Source organism: Oryctolagus cuniculus, chromosome 8 (genome assembly GCF_964237555.1).
Source record: "Oryctolagus cuniculus chromosome 8, mOryCun1.1, whole genome shotgun sequence".
Classification (NCBI taxonomy): domain Eukaryota; kingdom Metazoa; phylum Chordata; class Mammalia; order Lagomorpha; family Leporidae; genus Oryctolagus; species Oryctolagus cuniculus.
In genome coordinates this window covers 70,097,442-70,117,092 of record NC_091439.1, presented here as the reverse complement: position 1 = coordinate 70,117,092, position 19,651 = coordinate 70,097,442, and the positions used below count along the sequence as shown (strand labels likewise).

The 19,651-nt window shown below is 40.3% G+C and overlaps 1 protein-coding gene across 2 annotated transcripts in view; it reads right to left on the bottom strand.

Annotated features, from left to right (window-relative positions):
- The window catches only part of UNC5C (unc-5 netrin receptor C), a 380,855-nt gene that overhangs the window by 117,900 nt on the left and 243,304 nt on the right, over nt 1-19,651 (bottom strand). For both annotated transcript variants that reach the window (XM_008267581.4, XM_017347400.3), the window contains exon 3: nt 2,181-2,324. In XM_008267581.4, coding sequence (XP_008265803.1) covers nt 2,181-2,324 — 144 coding nt within the window. The remainder of the gene's footprint in view (nt 1-2,180; nt 2,325-19,651) is intronic.

The following is a 19,651-nucleotide window of genomic DNA, read 5'->3' as shown; positions in this document are numbered from 1 at the left end:
CCAAGAGGACAAGGAGTGTGATGGGTATCATTCCCTACACTATCCCCAACATCCAGAGGGGTTGCAAGGACACAGGGGATCGTCACTACATATTTGTCAAACAGGGGATGTTTTACAATTATGAAGAGTAGTAAGGCAAGGATGAAACCATTCAGCATGAACCGCAGCTGAAAGGCATGGAGATCACAGTATTCCTACACAATGCCACTGAAAGGTAGAAATCCTTAGAGGTCAGAGGTAGAAACATGGTTGGATACATGAACCACGCAATGTGGTTGCCATGGGCTGAGCTATGTTTCCCTCTCAAATTCTTGTGCTGAAGCCCTAACCCTCAGTTCTTCAGAATGTGACTGGGTTTGGAAATGAGGCCTTAAAAAGGTAATTACATTAACAAGAAGCTGTTAAAATGGGCCCTAATCAAATCTGAGTGGTGTCCTTCTAAGTGCAGGAATTTTGGACACGTAATGAGATACATGGAAGGAGTACCACAGAGAGAACGTGTGAGGACACTAGCAAACCTGCAGGCTGAGAAGCCAAATCTGCCCACCCTCTGACCTTGATTTCCAGCAAGATCCCACTGGGAGAAAGAGGGTCTCTGCTGTGCAAGATGTCCAGTTGGTGCTACTTTATTTTGGCAGCTCTGCTCCACTAAACTAATACATCTTAAACACCATTGTAAGAAATTTGATTTTATCTCACACATCACCGCCAAGCTTGCAGCCAGGGTGTGTAAGATGGAATGAGGCCTGAGTTTTAGGAAGACTGCATTTGTGGAGGGAGGACAAACTGGGAAATTGTTCAAGCTGTAGAGGTGCTCTGGGAAGTGTGAGGGGTCTTCACGGAGCTCATGGAAAGCACGTATTATGAAAACCCTATGCGTGATTTTCAAAATTTCTTTCAACTCAAACAGATTGATCCTGTAATTCCAGTTTCCCATGAAATTCTTGAAGTGCCTTTAGTGATGGTTCAATCTAGATCAAGAAGCCAGGAAGGAAGGGGCCAGCATACAAGTGTGGAAAGTATCAGAGCCAGCACAGCTAGGATGAGCAACACATTGCACCTATGTCATGTCGACATCAACCATCAAGTTGAATTGAGCAACATGCAGAGCTGTATTGAGGTTCAGAAAATAGAACATGTGCTTTTCAGTGGCTTCTCTCCTACAAGATAGCAGTGCTCAGCTCAGAACCTTAAGACAGGTTGCAGCAGGATTCCAGCTGTGGGTGCCAGAAGACTGCATTGAGCAAAGTCCCCAGAGAGGGAGAGAGGGCTGCCTCTCAGGGATGCTGTGCACATTAGCATATTAAAGAGTCTCCGAAGTCGCGCCAGGAAGCCAAGTCTGCAAATGTGTCACAGACATATTCCCTACATTCATGCCATCAGAGAACCCTTTTCTTCAAGGCACATTCTGAAGTCCTGAATGTGACATTCTACAAAAGAACAGAATTTGAAAGCGATTCTGCTTCACTATTCTAGAATAGTTCCAAAATAAAGAAATAAAACCTTCATCTGGGTAATCTCTATCTCTCTCTCTCTCTCTCTCTGATAAACTATTCAACTGACAGGCAGAAGAAACTCATTAAAGGAACACACAGTAGGCCTCTCTCCATATCTGGGGTTGCACATCCTCAGAGTCAAGAAATCTTCCTCGACAGAAAATATTTGGGGAAAAAGGCATCAGTTGTGAACATGCATAGGCTTTCTTTTCTTGTCATTATTACCTAAGTACAACCTCACAACGATTTACATAGCATTTATATTTGTAGCAAGGATTCTGTTGTATAGCGATGATTTAAGGTACACGGGTGCAAACACCGCACCATTTCATATAAGGGGTTTGAGCATCCTCAGGGATCCTGTTACCAAGCTCCCAAATGATACCAAGAAATACACTTGATTCTCCCACAGCCCTAATTACTACCAGATTACAAGATAACCATAATACTTAGAAAAAGGCACGAATTCTTTCACATGCTAAAGGAAAACTGCTCAGTACTATGCAACAGAAGTTAAAATATCCTGGTGATGTGAAAGGAAAGTGTAGCTCAAATGCAGAAATCTTGGAAGTTTTGGGCCTGACTTTTTGACCAGGGTTTCTTTGTGCTAGATCTTTGTAGTCTAACCCTTCCTATCATCCCATCAAATTCTGAAAGCCAAGGTGTCTGGGTACATGGACTCACATGCAATGCGTACGTAGGCTTTCCGGCTCTTCGTGGTGCCTGCTGAGCTCCAGGCCACACACTGGCACCAGTAATCCTCAGGTCCAAAGAGTTCCTCCACTTGCTGGCGTGAAATTTCAATGCTCACCTCCCGGACAATGAGACCTGATGGAAGAAAGGCAGATGCAAGTGAAGACAAGGTGCCTACTAAAAATATATAAAACATCACACCACGTTTCTCCCTCAGTGATCCTCCTTGATGCCACAGATCAACACCCAAGATATTCTCCCTCATCTCCTCTGGTTTTCTTCTGGATCCAACTATTTACGCAACAAGTTTTTCATTCTCTTATTTGCTATTTCAAATCTTCTGAGTTTCATCTGAAGGTGAAAGTGGAGTAGATCTATGACTCCACAAAATAATGCTTCCTCCATAGAGATCACCAATATTTACCTGCCACCAAGTTATCAACTTCTGTGTATTCATCCCTGAACTTGAATTTCCCATCTTGTAAGGACCCTACTTTGATTGCTAAGTTATGGCTAACATATCCATATATTGTACATTGTTTTACAATAGCTAGATCTTCCCAGCTCTTCACATGAAATGGAGAAAGAATAACCTTAAACTACAATTGTAGTGCTGATTATTTAACAACTAAATTACTTTAACAGTTATGCGTTGGTTATGATGGAACATCATTTATCTTGAAAGAATACTAGCCTCAGCCGGCGCCGTGGCTCAATAGGCTAATCCTCCACCTTGCGGCGCCGGCACACCGGGTTCTAGTCCCGGTCGGGGCGCCGGATTCTGTCCCGGTTGCCCCTCTTCCAGGCCAGCTCTCTGCTATGGCCAGGGAGTGCAGTGGAGGATGGCCCAGGTGCTTGGGCCCTGCACCCCATGGGAGACCAGGAAAAGCACCTGGCTCCTGGCTCCTGCCAGGATCAGCGCGGTGCGCCGGCTGCAGCGGCGGCCATTGGAGGGTGAACCAGCGGCAAAGGAAGACCTTTCTCTCTCTCTGTCTCTCTCTCACTGTCCACTCTGCCTGTCAAAAAAAAAAAAAAAAAAAAAAGAAAGAAAGAATACTAGCCTCAGTCAATAGCCCTCTGGTTTCTTATCCAAAAAAATAAATGAGGTTTTCATGCATAATATGTTGAAAGCCCAAATGCTTCTTTGTAACTGCACTGTTACTGGAATCATGTTAAACTGCCTCCAGCTAAAATGCTCAAATAATTGGAATTTATTTCACAGCATTATATAATCCTACATAACAAAATATGAACTATGAATGTCAGATCATCATTTTAGCAGTACTTATCTTGAGGTATCAGGGCTGTTTCAGAGATTCATTGTGCAGTGCTCCTCTTTGCATTGCGCAAGAGGAATTATCTGAGTAATATATTTGGGCAACTGCTAGGTCTCCAGGTGATTGAAGGCACCTATTTCCAGACTCGTGTCCATTGGGAGAACCAGCAGAACTCTTACAGAAAGCAGGAGAATTTGCTTTGGGGCAAGAATGGGCACAGGAAGAATGATGCACAACTTATTTTTATTCATTCATTGAAAATATTTATTAAACATTAATTACATAATAGAAACTGAACTATGCACTTGTGAGACTCTGATGAGTTAGTCATATCCCCAGTGAACTTATGTTATTGTGAAGGGGACTCATCTTAATAAGGAGTTACACTTCCCAAATGGCAGTAACATAAGGGCTGGACAGGAATGAAACCAGGAAACAAGAACTCCATCTGGATCCCCTACATGGGCCCAGGGACTTCTTGGTCCATTCTCTTCTGCTTTCCCAGGTTTATTATTTAGATATAACTGTGCTCAATATTGCAAAGAAGATGTATAGAGATGAGAGTGAGTAACAAGGGAACCAAATTTAACATGAAAAATCCAATATGAGTTATTCGGATAAATTATTTGATGAAAAGGGCAGGAGATATGGGAATAAGAGAATTGGGAGGTTGAGAACCAGGGAGAAGAGAGTGCAGCAGCCGATACAGAGAATAGTGTTATGAGATGGAACTATACATAAGAAAGTGTCTAGCTTATATGGCTTTGTAGTACAGTGGTTCTCAAAGAGTGGGCCCCAGAACAGCTGCCACAGCATCACCTTGGACCTCTGGGAAATGCAGATTCACAGGCTGCAACCCAGAGTCACTGAAGAGGAAACTCTGGGGATGGGGCCCAGTAATCCATGTTTTAATAAGCCCTCCAAGTAATTCTGATTCCTGATAAATTTCAGAATCATTCTTGGACAAAAAATTTATGATTTTGGGTATCTTCCAGAGAGCCAGGGATCTCATCAAGATGTTTTAAGCATGTAGAAGACAGGATCAGATGAGAATTAAATGTTTATATGATAATTTTAAGACATGGAAGACATAGAAATGTGTGCACATGTACATATATATGAGGGATCTTCCAAAAATTCATGGAAAATGCATACTATGAAGAAACTATTCATGCATTTCAAATTCTCTATATTAAAATAAACCTTTAATTCCACTGTCCATGAATTTTTTAAACAGCGTTTATGTATGTGAATGGATATATGCATGTATGTATGTGTATAAGCATGCTTGTGTATACAATCCTTTAGAGTTTAACACATTTTGAAAAGTTAAAAAAATTAAAAAAATGTTTAAACACATGTGATAGGATAAGGTGTGTCTTCTGGGAATCTTAAAAAAGAAAAAAAAAGTGTTCTAGAACTTTCTCTACCACCTAGCAAATATTTTAATGGTTAAGAGCACTCAGGGAAATTAACAACCATCCAATGGAAGTAGGTGCTATCCCATTGGGATAATAAACAAGGCTTCCTATCGAGAGCTGATGCAGTTGCATCATAGAAACTACTAGACCCCAGGGTCCACTAAAGTCTCCCTGAACTGGACTGAAGCCCAGAAAACAGGGTTTCATAATCCCATGACAGGGCAAGATCCTAAAAGGGAGACTCTATTGTCAAAATTTTATTAAGTATGTTGAAAACGAATTTAAAGTTGTGAAAATTAGCAGCATTATTATGGTTTGCAAAATAATCAGTTTCAAAAGAATTTTCAAGTAGCCAGTATATCCCAGTTGTCTGTCTATGAAAAGATTAGTTTATTATTTCACCCAGTGTCCAAAGAATACAACAACCTTCACAGCTCTAATCCTAAGCTATTAACAAATAACACTACTTTCTTCTTTCTTTTCTGATCCCTGCTCAGCCCTCTCATTTCCCATCTTTTTCTAATTTTTCTCATTATTCCACTATTAAGGAATCTGTGGGAAGACAGAGAACAGCCTCCTCCCGCCACCCCTTCACTTTCCTCTTCTCCCTCTGTTCCCACTCTCTGGCATTTACTGCTTTTGCCTGTTTTTACTTGTTTTTATGTTCCCTGTTCATGCAGAAACTCAATTACTGGAAACAAACTTCTTCCTTTAAGGTTTGGTGCAGTAAATTTACAGTCACCGAAGGGCTGATATACCTGCAGTGTGTGTTTCCTTCAAACCATAATGGCTCTTTCTCAAATGCAGAGCAGCGACAAATGGGCTCAGGATATTAAAACCACATACAAATATTTTGTGTCCCAAGATGATAACCTCAGGTTTCATTCCTCTCTTTTTACTTAAAGCAATTACAGGAAACCAAATTAAATGCTAGTGGAACTTCACTAGGTTCGCCATATCCGTTAGCCCAAATAGGCTCATGGATGTTTTGCCTGACCACAAACCTGAAGCCTTTTAAGAAGCCACAGACCGACCCTCCCGCTACAGGAACTATTCATAGGATGAATGTTCTGATTTGTGTGGCCCAGACTCCCTGGGCACGCTGGAGTCAAGCACACACTGATTTTTGTCTTCAGCCTCACAGACACCCCATTCAGGAGGAGGTGGGTTAGGTACAGTGGTTGTGTCACATAGCCCAAAGTTTGCCTTCCAAGTTTTGGTCAGCAACACAAGAACAAGAAAGAACTGAAGCATGAAGTATCTAACACTCACAGCTCAGAATTTCCTGGAATAAGCTGCATTATTCAGACTCTGAGCTGCTTGGTTATACACCATCATTTCATTACATAGGTAAGTTCAATACCTGGGACTTTCTGCTCATCAAACCATAGCCTAGTAGTTTGCGTACCAGTAGGTAATATCTATTCTCTTTGAAAGTAAAATTTAAAATCTTCTTGAAGTTTTGAGATGGAAAAATCAAGCTTCCTTGAAATTTGAAATGCCATCAGCATTACTTCCAGGGCACTTTGCTTTGAAGAGCATTTGGGAACCTGAAATTGGTTTCAGGTTATTTAACAGTGGGGGAAATGCTTCAGTTGACAGGACTTACTCAAATACAAATGTGTAGTTTCCATCGCATCTGATAACATCAAAGATTTCCCATCAGTGTGTTTCCTTTCATAATGGCATCTCAAGGATGCACACTGTTTGAAGTTTGCAGTGATTTGCTTTTATAAGAGCATTCGTTGTGATTTGGGAGCCAGAGTGCAGGAAAGTAATTAGCATGTTTTGCCCAGAAGTCTTCTAATGAGTGTGAGTATGCACTTGTTAGTAGGGACTTTCAAATGAACACAGAAATCCAGATGCAAATACATCACTCTGATTGGATCTTTGTGAGGCCATACATAAACAGCCAATAAAACCTGGAAATGACATTTATTCCTTGTCTTTAGCATAAGTTGATTTCATTAATAGTGGCCAGGCAACCCACACAGTGTTTTTCTAGGATATTACCATAAAGTTATCCCAAATACATGTCAAATCCTATTGTTTAATTATGTACAAAAATATCTACATTCTCCCAGAAATGTAACCCATATTGCTATCAAATGAATACCTATTAAGAGTCCATTAATGTCAGATATTACAGTATGTTTCAGAAATGTAGACAGATCAAACATTACTTAGCTTCAAGCTGTTCACTTAGTGTCTAAACATATCTTGCATATTCTGTAATACTAAAAAAAAAAAAAAAAACCTAATCAAACAAAAAAAAACTATCCTCTTAAAATATTTTAAAGAATGGGGCCATCACTCAGCACCTTCTGATGCCCTGCGTGTGTTTCACTAAAAACTTCCTAACCCATCGTTAGACTTCAGTGTGATGTACGGCTGAGTTGCATTTCTCATCACTCTCAATGACTATTTTTTACCCAAAGAGAAGTTTTGAGACATCACTGTTGAGCAGGCATGGCAATTCAGCTTCCCCCTTGCAGCCTCTCTAATGGGAGAAGAGCTGTAGCGTTCACTTCGCCAAATCTCATTATAGTACATTCACTGCTAGGATGCAGGCTGGTGGAAAATGTACAAATCTGCAGGTAGAGATGTTCTGGAATATATTACAATGTTATATTGAATTAGTGAGGCTCTTTTTCGTGCTTTCTTCAGAGCCTAATCCTATTGGTTTTCACTAATATGATCTAAAATATGAAACATACCAGTTCTAGATGCCTTACTATAAATTCAATAACACAAATATACCCTGACATTATTTAGAAGGATGTCATACCAAAAACCAGATAATTATTTTAGCAACTTAGCACTTTCACTATAAAAATTGGGATATGATAACTTGAAAGGCAGAACTTCATAATTGAGATGCTATGTTATCGTACATGAAGTCATTTGGCAATCTTTGAACTAGAGCAGGAAAATAAGACACTAAAAACACATAGTTTACCAACACTCTGAGATTTCCTTGAATTTTTTGTATAGTACATAGTATACAAACCGGCTCTCAAGTTTAGAAGTATTTTGTGCTATAGGGAATTGCAACTGGCTGGTATGTTAGCTTTGTTATGAGTATAATTTTGGAAAGTCACATTTCCTATCTTTGAGATTGATAAGAATTTAAGAAACTTACAACCTACTAATATTGACTCAAGAAAAAACCAGAAAATCTGAACAGACCTATGAGTAAGGAGATTGAATTAGTAAGAAAAAGCCTTATATCAAAGAAAAGCCCAGGACAGGATGGATTCACTACTGAATTATATCAAACTTTCAAAGAGCTAAAAATGATCCTTATCAAATTCCAGCACAAAGCAAAGGATAGGGAATATTTTCACATTCATTTTATAGTGTTAGCATTATTCTCTTACCAAAACTAGATGGGGACACTACAGGACAGGAAATGATCAGGCCTGAACATTGTGTTAAAACATCCAATACTAGTAAAATAAATGTAACAGAGCTTCAAAAAAATGATTAATTGTGATCAAGTGGGCTTTATTTCTAGAACACAAGAATGGCTCAACATAGGCAAATCAATCAGTGTGGTTAAGCATATCAACAGCATGAAGGGCAAAAACCTATGTTCATCTCAATAGACGCAGAAAAAGCGCAGGAAGAAGTTAAATGGTCTCTATCTGTAGATGACATAATCTTTATCTGTAGGTGACATAATCTTACATATAAAAAACCAAAGGGGCCGGCACTGTGGTGTAGCGGGTAAAGCCAGGGACTGCAATGCTGGCATCCCATGTGGGCACCGGCTAGAGTCCCGGTTGCTCCACTTCCGATCTAGCTTTCTGTTATGGCCTGAGAAAGCAAGATGGCCCAAGTCCTTGGGCTCCTGCACCCACTTGGGAGACTCAGAGGAAGCTCCTGGCTTCGGATTGGCGCAGCTCCAGCATTGCAGCCAATTGGGGAGTAAACCAGCAGATGGAAAACCTCTCTTTCTCTCTCTTTCTCTCTTTCTCTCTCTCTCTCTCTCTCTCTCTCTCCCTGCCTCTCCTTCTCTCTGTGTAACTCTTTCAAGTAAATAAATAAATCTTTAAAAAATACAAAATTTCAGTTATACATGAAGAATAAGGTCAGGAGATTTAATGTACAATGGGTGACTATAATAATGATGTCTTATATACTTGAAAATTACTGAGACAATAATTTTTTTTTTGACAGGCAGAGTGGACAGTGAGAGAGAGAGACAGAGAGAAAGGTCTTCCTTTTGCCGTTGGTTCACCCTCCAATGGCAGCCACGGCCGGCGCACCGCGCTGATCCGATGGCTGGAGCCAGGTACTTATTCTGGTCTCCCATGGGGTGCAGGGCCCAAGCACTTGGGCCATCCTCCACTGCACTCCCTGGCCACAGCAGAGAGCTGGCCTGGAAGAGGGGCAACTGGGACAGAATCCGGCACCCCGACCGGGACTAGCACTCGGTGTGCCGGCGCCGCTAGGCGGAGGATTAGCCTAGTGAGCCATGGCACTGGCCAGAGACAATAATTTTAAGTGTTCCTATCACATATACACACAAAGACACAAAAGTAAGTTCGCGAGGTAATGGATAGGTTAATCAGCTTGATTTTGTCATTCCATAATGTATTCATATTTTAAGACAACCTATGGTATAGCATAAATATATATAATTTTGATAATTTAAAAAAAAAGAATTTACTCACAGGATTAAAAATAACATAGCTGGGAATGAATCATTCAAGGGCTTGGCCTGGAGGTATTTCACATCAAGGTCATCCATTTGATTCTTTTTATATTCATAGCTTTTACTTCCTTGGCTCTGTTTGCTGGTACCATACACGTAAAATAAGGATCTGTATTTAATGATATTTTTGTTTTCTCTAGACTGAGAAGACTATTCATTCAGGGGGATTTTTATTCCTCTAGAAAATTCTATGGAACTATAGATCAATGCAGTTTTCCCTTTTGAGATTTGAAAATTTAATGATAAGGTGGGAAAAGAGAGTGATAAGTGATTCTCTGGTGATAACAGCATGGTTTTATCCTCTCCTTTTTGGACAGTGTTAGATTTTATATTTTACAAGAGAAACAGCCCTCCAATTTTGAATTTGATTCTTCAATGACCATTATACTTGAAGCTCCATGTTTGAAAGATAGTAGGAGTGGGAAGTCTGATAAATACTTCTGTCTTGCATTTAGAGTTGTAATGGGCTGATAAAATCAATCTTCCCGGCATTAACCATCAGTTAGTTCCTATTCTTTGATGATGAAAAAAAATCTGATGAATTTGTGCCAAGAAGCCTTTCTGAGACCAAAATAGGACTAAAATACTTTCTCAGTTTAACTTCTGCCATATGTGTCCATGTTCTTTAGAATATAACAAAGCCATTTTGTAAAAATAGGATAGCAATTCTTTTAATTCTAGAGGGCACCGAGCACACTCCACTGAGTTGGCAAATGCAACATTCTTTTAAGCATTTTTCTTATTTCAGGGGGCAGAAACATCAGTGAAGTTGCTGCTCGGACTCCTGCATCCCATATCAGAGTGCTTAGTTTGTGTTTAAGTTACTACTCCATTTTACAATCAGCTTCCATCTCATTTGCATCCTGGGAGGCAGCAGATGATAGGTTAAGTATAGGGTCTTTGCCATGTCTGTGGGAGACTGTTCTGGCCAGTTTTGGCTGTTGTGGGTATTTGGTGGAGTGAACCAGTAAATGGAAGATCTCTGATCTGTCTCTTTCAAACAAAAAATGAAACTAAAATATTAAAATAATTCCTACTCTAAACCTATTATATGTACCTGAATGTATATACCAACTTTATTTAATTATTGCTTAATTACTTATTTTTAAAGATGTATTTATTTATTTGAATGGCAGAGTAACCACAGAGAGGGAGAGACACATAGAGAGATCTTCCATCTGCTGGTTCACTTCCCAAATGATGACAGTGGTCAGGTCTGGGCCAGGTTGAAGCCAGGAGCCTGGGACTGCATCCAGGTCTCACACAAAGGTCACAGGGGCCAAAGCACTTAAGCCATCTTCTACTGCTTTCCCATGTGCATTTAGCAGGGAGCTGGATCAGAAGGAGCTGCCGGGATCAAACTGGCACCCATCTGGGATGCCAGCATGGCAGGCGGTAGCTTAACCTCTATGCCAGAATACTGGCCCAACTTTCTTTTAAAGTCTAATTCTTAATTATGATCTAAATTTGACTACATGTATTTATTTGCTTCTTCGCATCAGGCATTTGTTCAGTAACTTTATAAAAAATTTTTTTAGAAGATTCCTGTCAAGAAGAGTGGAACATTGTAATATGTTTCTTAGAAATCTTGTTAACAGTATACTTCTTTTTTTTTTTTTTTCTTCTGGTAAAATTAAGCTTTATTACTATCCTTTTAACCAGTCAAAAGCAAAAAGACCCTAGTTTAGTGGGAATATAGACAATAGCTTTAAACAATAATTGAATAGAAAAATGAGCATTTTACCTACATATAGTAAGTTTTAAAGTAATCACAGGTCATTAAATCTATAGTAGTACAACATTTTTAAACCATTGGCTTGACAGAGGCATAAAACAAAGATTTACAAAACTATATTTGCAGCAATGCTCATACACATAGATATTTCTTTTTTTTTTTTTCAATGTTAGCTTCAAACAAAGGAGAACATGCAGTATTTGTCTTTCTGGATTGGCTTATTTCATTCAACATGATGTCCTCCAGTTGCATCCAGTTTGCTGCAAATGGTAGAATTTCTTTTTTTTCTTTTCTTTTTTCTTTCTTTTTTTTTTTTTTTGACAGGCAGAGTGGACAGTGAGAGAGAGAGAGAGAGAGAAAGGTCTTCCTTTGCTGTTGGTTCACCCTCCAATGGCCGCCGCGGCTGGCGCGCTGCGGCTGGCGCACCGCGCTGATCCGATGGCAGGAGCCAGGAGCCAGGTGCTTTTCCTGGTCTCCCATGGGGTGCAGGGCCCAAGCACCTGGGCCATCCTCCACTGCACTCCCTGGCCACAGCAGAGGGCTGGCCTGGAAGAGGGGCAACCAGGACAGAATCCGGCGCCCCAACCGGGACTAGAACCCGGTGTGCCGGCGCCGCTAGGCGGAGGATTAGCCTAGTGAGCCGCGGCGCTGGCCGCAAATGGTAGAATTTCATTGTGCTTTTATAGCTGAATAATATTTCTTTGTGTATATATACCATGTTTTGTTTATCCACCCTTCAGATGATCCCTTAGTTGCTTCCCAATTTTAGCTATTGTTAACAGTGCTGCTATAAACATGGTGGTACAGGTGTCTCTCTGATACAACATGTTCATGTCTTTTGGGTATATACCCAGTAGTGGGATTGCTGGATTATGTGGTGAGTCTGGTTCTAGTTTTTTAAGAAATCTCCACACTGTTTTCCACAGTGGCTGCACTAATTTACATTCCTGCCAACAGTATACTTCTAAACCATAGACCTAACCTTACTCTTGCTCAATCTCTCATTCAATACTTAAACTCTCGTGGGCAAAGTGCTCTTCCACTTGCTGGCATACCATGGTAAAGAGGACAGGTGAGGTCTCTGTCCTCCCATGGGTTACATTTCATTTTGAAGATAATTCTTTAGTACCTATTTCTTGTGTAGTGGTAGTTTTCTTAGAAATGAGCTACTTATGGAACAATGCTTCAGAGGTTTACTAGCGTAAAGATTAAAATAGCAGGGCCTTGAGTTTAGGGACTCTGTTAAAAGCATTATGCATCCATCATGCAATAATTTGTCCAATTAATGTGTGAAATGAATGAGTGGTTTGTACATATACACTAACTATAAAACAACGTAAGGGGCTGAATTCCAGGTATAAGAACATTTCATTGTGCCTGCAACAGTAAAGGTAAGTAGTATTTTTTGACTCTACCTTGTGTCTTACTCTGCATCTCAGTCCTTGGGGATTAGCATTATTACACCTATAATATGAGTAAGGAGCAAAAGTCAGAATTTAAACAACTGTCCACACAGCCAGAAAGTAATGCAGTAAGGAGTTGGAGTCACACACATGTGGATCCAATGCTTCTATTCCTTTCCCTACACCAGCATCTCTCAAACTGTGTCTCCAAAAACATTCCATGGTCAAAGAAGCTTGGGGATTTTTCTTTAATGGTCTCCATTAAGAAACTTGAATGCCATCAGTACATTGAAGACATTGACCAGAACTTCCTGCATAAAGAAATATGTTTCATGTGGATTAGCAGTGTTTCCCCTCTATGTGTTAAACAGAGCCCCATCTCACCCTGGCTTTCAACATGGCTTTGCTGAGCATTCTGGATGTTGAGCTATTCAATAAAAATAACCCACAATTTGGAAAATTCTGAAAAGCCCATGAAGAAAGCTATGGTGGAATAGCTTCAGAAAGAGACAAGAGGGAAAGTGGGGAAGTGGAGGGTTTGAGATTGACCCTGAAGCATGTTCTGAGCTTAAAGATTTAGAGGGTCCAGCACTGTGGTATAGCTGCTGAAGCTGCCAACTTCAATGCCAGGATCCTATGTGGGTGCCAATTTGAGTCCTGGTTGTTCCACTTCAAATCCAGCTCCTTGCTGTGGCCTGGGAAGGCAGTAGAGGATGGCCCGGGTCCTTGGGCCCCAGCACCCACATGGAAGACCTGGAACAAGGTCCAGGCTCCTGGCTTTGGATCGACCCAGCTGCAGCCATTGTGGCCATTTGGGGAGTGAACCATTGGATGAAGGATCTCTGCCTCTTCCTCCTTCTCTCTGTGACTCTCTGCCTTTCAAATAAATAAATGAATCCTTTAAAAAAAGATTTAGAAAAAAATTCAAGACACATCAGGGAGATGGAACAGCACCAAGACACTACAGATGAGAAGAGTTTACATGATTTCAGCTAAGAAATAAGACAGTGACTTAGATGAGAGATTCATGGAGAGCTTTGAATGACAGCTGGCAAAGTTTGTTCTTTGGAATGGGGAGACAGAAAATTGTAAATTGGTGAAATGATAATTTTTAAAATGACATATGCTTTAGCAAGATTAACATGTCTCTATCAGTACACAAGGCTAAGTTGATGTACTTTAAAAGAATTTTAATAATTTTAACTTTTAATGTTATTGCAAAATTGCCTTCAGATCTCTGATCTTACATCAAGTCATTAGTTCTGCATGTTAAGAGCAATAGTCCTGGTGACCTTCTCAAAACACTGTTTGCTGATGGAAACCAGGTACATGTGTTCAGAATACTAATTACACATACTGTTGAGCTTTCATTTTGCACTTACCCCAGATGATTTGAAAATATGCATTAACAGCAATCACTTCTAAGTGACTGCCACTTATAGTAGGTCACACACAGTATATTCTTGGGGACAGTTATTGTTTATTTTAAAAGCAGTATGTTTCATATTCTTAATGAAACTTTTCAAACAGATCTGTAAAGGTTCACATTTTTAAAAAATCCAACTCACCGAGGACAATTATTATTACAATTGGGGCACTGAGAAAATATTAGTCTAACACACAGAAACCTACTGATTTATTTAGATATGAAAATAAATTCTTGCTCTGTGTTTGTGCTCAATGCTGACTTATGGCAAGTCTTAAATTCATCAAGCCATGGTTTCCCAACTTATAAATTTAGGCAGAAAATGTGTTTGATTTGTTGGATGTGAATAAAGAAATGGAATAGCAAATGTAATTGAGATCTGTTAAATGACTTTAAAATATACAGCATAATAATAAGTACTATTTTGAAAATAAAGCCACATCATATATACAAAATTATCGTTTGAAGTACTGAGTATACATAGGAGAGTACAGGAGCGCTATTGAGGGATTGGATATTATATAAGGGACATGTCCAGATGTGAAAATACGGCTGCTTTTGGAAATTTGCACCCGAGCTGGATGAGTTGGGTCTGGCTGATCAGGGCAATGTAGGTGAGGATAGGATACCTGTAAATGAAATTTGAACAGAAGAAATGAGTTCAAAGGGATTTGCCTTTCAGTTTCTCATCCTTCAGCCAAATCACTTGGAATTTTACTAGTATCCTTTCAGTATACTGAAGTGGAACTACCCTGATGTGGTGAGAGGAAACGTATAAGCTTTACTTATGTTGGCAACCAAAATGCTTGCACAGCTTTTGTTTTATTTTTCCAGGCTTTCCTTGTATTCCTTTACAATCATCCAGGGGAGGCAAGGACATTCAAGAAGTGAATAAACATTACTAAGTAGGCTAAGTCTGACTAATTTGGGGCAGAAAAGGAAAATGCTCATATTTACACGAAAATGTGAAATCACTAAGTATAGCCATGATTTCTCTAGTCTCTCTTCACTTCCAAAGCAGAATGAGGGCTCCAACAGGGTGGAGGTTTTTGTTTAACATGGGACCGCCATGACGCAAAAGAATCCCCCAAGTACCTACTGTAGGCAGCCAGTAAATACTTGTTGAATTAATGAAAGAATATTTCCCCAGGACATTATCACAATCTTATTTGAATGATATTTGATTATATATAGTTATATTTTGGAGTAAATGAACTTTGTTGTCATGATAGGAGCTGTTATTTCCGCCATAGCCAGAAAAATTTCATTCGAATAACATTACTTCAACGTTGATATGGACAGTCACATTAAAAATGGGAAACAAATGGTTATGTTTTTCAGAACCTACAAAATGATCTATAATAAAGAACAAATATTGAACAAAGGTCAATTACCAATTCTCTTGCTTTTTATCTTTTTAAAGGAACTCTCACGTGCAAGGTGACTCACAAATTTACTCTGAAGGAAGAAATCTTACTCGGAAAACTCGAAGCAGAGAAAACAAATGCTAGCATGTCATATTTCCAGGCCACATGCATTGAATTTTGTTGGAATATCCATTTTCAAAGTTAACTGTATATAGAAATTGAGAAATAATGATGTGTTCTGGTATTTCCAAAACATTTCTATACCTTCTGAAAACTGTGCCTCAAATCATTCTTTCAAAAGGAGAGAGGTTTAATGAAAACAATACAAGCAAGCACAATCCATTTTCTAGAACTTTTTTTAAACAAAGAGAATGCTTTTCCAATGATACTGTTGAATGCCAGAAGATAATACTGCTACAGATATGCCAATAAAACTTTACTTTGAATTACCATTACTAAAATCGTGCCATCTTATCTGTGGCACCATCTATGTCTAGGATGCCATCTTAGACTCAGGATCCTGTAGTTACCTTGCACAGTAAGCTTCTGTCCTAAGCCCCATGGCCTAACCACTAGTGTCAGCTCCGCCCCGACCCTACTGGGATTCCCTGCTCCTACTTCCCTGTCCCGCACCCCCTAAAATGTATAGCAGGACCCATTCCAGCACACATGCTCTCTCTCTCTCTCTCCTGATCCTTCTCTCTGATACCTTGCTCTCTGGCCCTCTCCCTGCAGCCCGTGGGGATTCTGCCACCCGACAATAAACCTAGTCCTAGTTGGGGTGCCAGATTCTGTCCTGGTTGCTCCTCTTCCAGTCCAGCTCTCGGCTGTGGCCCGGGAAGCAGTGGAGGATGGCCCAAGTGCTTGGGCCCTGCACCTGCATGGGAGACCAGAGAAGCACCTGGCTCCTGGCTTCAGATCGGCCCAGCGCGCTGGCCGAAGCGGCCATTTGGGGGTGAGCCAATGGAAGGAAGACCTTTCTCTCTGTCTCTCAATCTCACTGTCTAGCTCTGCCTGTCAAAAAAAAAATGCCAGTGTTTGGGATAAGCAGCTGAATTTTTACTTGCAGCCCATTGGCCAGAAACTGAACTTCCAGGAGGTTGGGAACGTCATGTTCCCACATGCCCAGGAAGGAGAAGAGAAGTAGCTATGGGTACTAGAAGTCCTTTTGCAATATAATTGATAAAGCTACATAAATAGAGAGAAGGAATTTCATTTTTAAGAAATCACAATGATATTGAAATACTAATAGTAGTCTAGTCAAATGAGAGTTTATTGGTTTCTGTGGTATGAACATCTTTCCTGGTGGAGAGAACTAAAAGATAAAATAAACAAACAAACATTTGACTAAAAGGAAGAAAATCAAGTTTTTGGTACTGGCATGGCTATTACAATGAAGAACCTGGAGCAAGATATTGAAATACTTCATTTTTCTGAATTGCTGAATTGATAAAAATAGTCTTTTCTCCATGTACTTTCAAGGACTGGCATGGGATCATGAGAAATCCTGAAACAAATTTTTTTTCTAAAGATTTATTTATTTATTTGAAAGGCAGAGACATAGAGAGAGGGAAATACAGAGAGAGAGAGAAAGAGAGAGAGAGATCGTTTATCCACTGGTTCACTCCCAAAATGGCCACAAAGGCTGGGGCTGGGTCAGAGTGAAGCCAGGAGCCAAGAGCTTATCTGAGTTTCCCACATGGGTGCAGGGGCCCAAGCACTTGGGCCATTTTCTTCTGCTTTCCCAGGCATCAGCAGGGAGATGGATTGGAAGTGGAGCAACCAGGACATGAACAGGCACCCCTAAAGAATGCCAGTAGTGCAGGTGGAGGCTAAACTTCGCCACAGCGCTGGTCCCAAGAAACTACTTTTCTACACAGACTGCATGGCTGAGACAGCCAGCCCCTCACATCTTCCCACAAGAACAATGTGACTACCTCTTCCAGCTTCCTTCATTTCAGATGGGGTCCCGAGTGATGTTAGTCAATAGAATTCAGAGCAGGTGGCACGTGGAGTACTCCTTGGCCAGGATTTAGCAGCAGCTGGTTGGTCCCCTGCAGGATGTACCTCCCTTCCACTGGTTGAATGCGGAAGAGAAAGAAGGCTTAGAGGGTGGTAGAGACACCAGATGGAAGGAGCCTGGGCGGATGCCTGATGAAGGGAAGCAGAGCGCTTTCTGGGAACTGTTATGTGAGCAGTGGCACCTTTCCGACATGCGTGAGCCATTCTATCCTTGTGGGTGTCTCAACGTTGCTATAGCTAAGCATAAAGAGACTTAAAATCCACAGACTACAGCGTGCTTGGTACACAGGCTTTCAATAAAATATCCTACTGGATAAATGGATAAAGAAAACACAAATGAATCTCAGAATACTTTGGTTCTTTTTAAACACAGTTTCATGTTTACCTCCAAATTATTAAAAATTTTATAATGTGACAGCTTATTAGAGAATTTCTATTAATTCTGCAACTTTTCAAATATCTGAATGTTTAATTCTAATATTATCCTCAAAAGAATAAACGGGGGAATTTAGTTATATAACAGAATTTTTATTAAAGATTTATTTTGAAAGATTTAATTTGAAAGGCAGAATTACATATAGGGAGAAAGAGGCAAAGAGAGGTCTTCCAACCCCTGGCTCACTCCCCAAATGACCACAGTGGACAGGGCTGGGCTCAGCTGAAGCCAGGATCCAGGAATTTCATCTGGGTCTCCCACATGGGTGTGGGAGCCCAAGCACTTGGTCCATCCTCTGGTGGTTTCCCGGGCCCATTAACAGGGAGTTGGTTCAGAAGTGCAGCAGTGGGGACTCGAACCTGCACCTATATGGAATGCTGGTGTTGCAGGTGGCGGATTTACCCGCTATTCCATAGTGCTGGCCCCAGGATACATACGTACGTATGTATATGTGTGTGTGTGTGTGTGTGTGTATGAATATTTATTCTAAAGGTAGAGTAAGGGGGTGGTATCTTCTATCTGCTGGTTCACTCCTCAAATGACCTTAAAGCCAGAATTGGTCCAGGTCAAAGCCAGGATCCAGGAGCTTCTTCTGGGACTCCTATGTGGGTTGCAGGGTTCCATGCACTTGGGCCATCTTTTGCTGCTTTCCCAGGATCATTAGCAGGGAGCTAGATGAGAAGTGGAGCAGCTGGGACTTCCACCACTGCTCTGATACGGGATGTTAGTGCCACAAGAAGCTGTTAAACCTGCTGTTCCATTATACCAGCACCCAGAATATTTTCAAAATGTTATATCTGTAATGATTTTCAAAATATAATTTCCAATATAAATGTTGAATTGATATGAAATGGTAGGTCATAGTGTTTAATCACCAATATCATTTTCTTTACTGTCAATCACATTTCGATGTTTTCCCAAGAGACAGAAAAACTTAAACCTCTTACAGCTGATTTAGGATATTGTTTGTTTTGAAATGTCTTCATGCCCCTTCCACTCTAGCCTCACAAAGAAAAAGGAAGAAAAACCATTGTTTCCCACCAGGACTCCAACTCACTGAGACATGTAGCTGTACTTGTTGAGTATCGCCAACTGAACAAACAGCTTCAATCAGCTGTCTGTTCATATCTCCAGGCAAAGTTCTGCTCTCCTTCTTTTCTTTACAAATGAATCCCCTTCAAAGGATACATACTGTGGTGGATAAACAATTTCCATGGAAAGAACATGAAAGCTAGTTATTTAATATGTACAGTTAAGAGTTGGGAAGTACAGAATCATAAAAATAATATTTTTGCAAGGATACTAACACTCATAAATACGATGACACTGTCATGATTAGTTATGCTTTTAGTAGAGGGAAATTAATGGGTAGCACATTCTGATTAAAGGTTACAAACAACATACTGACAAAACAATTTCAGCATTGAGTGGATCTGATACATAGACAGCATAACATGCACCTAACATCTCTGTGTACATTGACATGCATATTTTTATTTAGCATTTTCTCTTTGCCTACAAGTTGGAATGCACTTACTTCATATTCTATTGCAAATCCTTTTAGTTACATGTCTTTCAGATCCTCCTGGCATATGCGCTGTCGAATACATCAGTTGTTAATATATGCCCTTGGACGTGTTTATGGATAAATAATG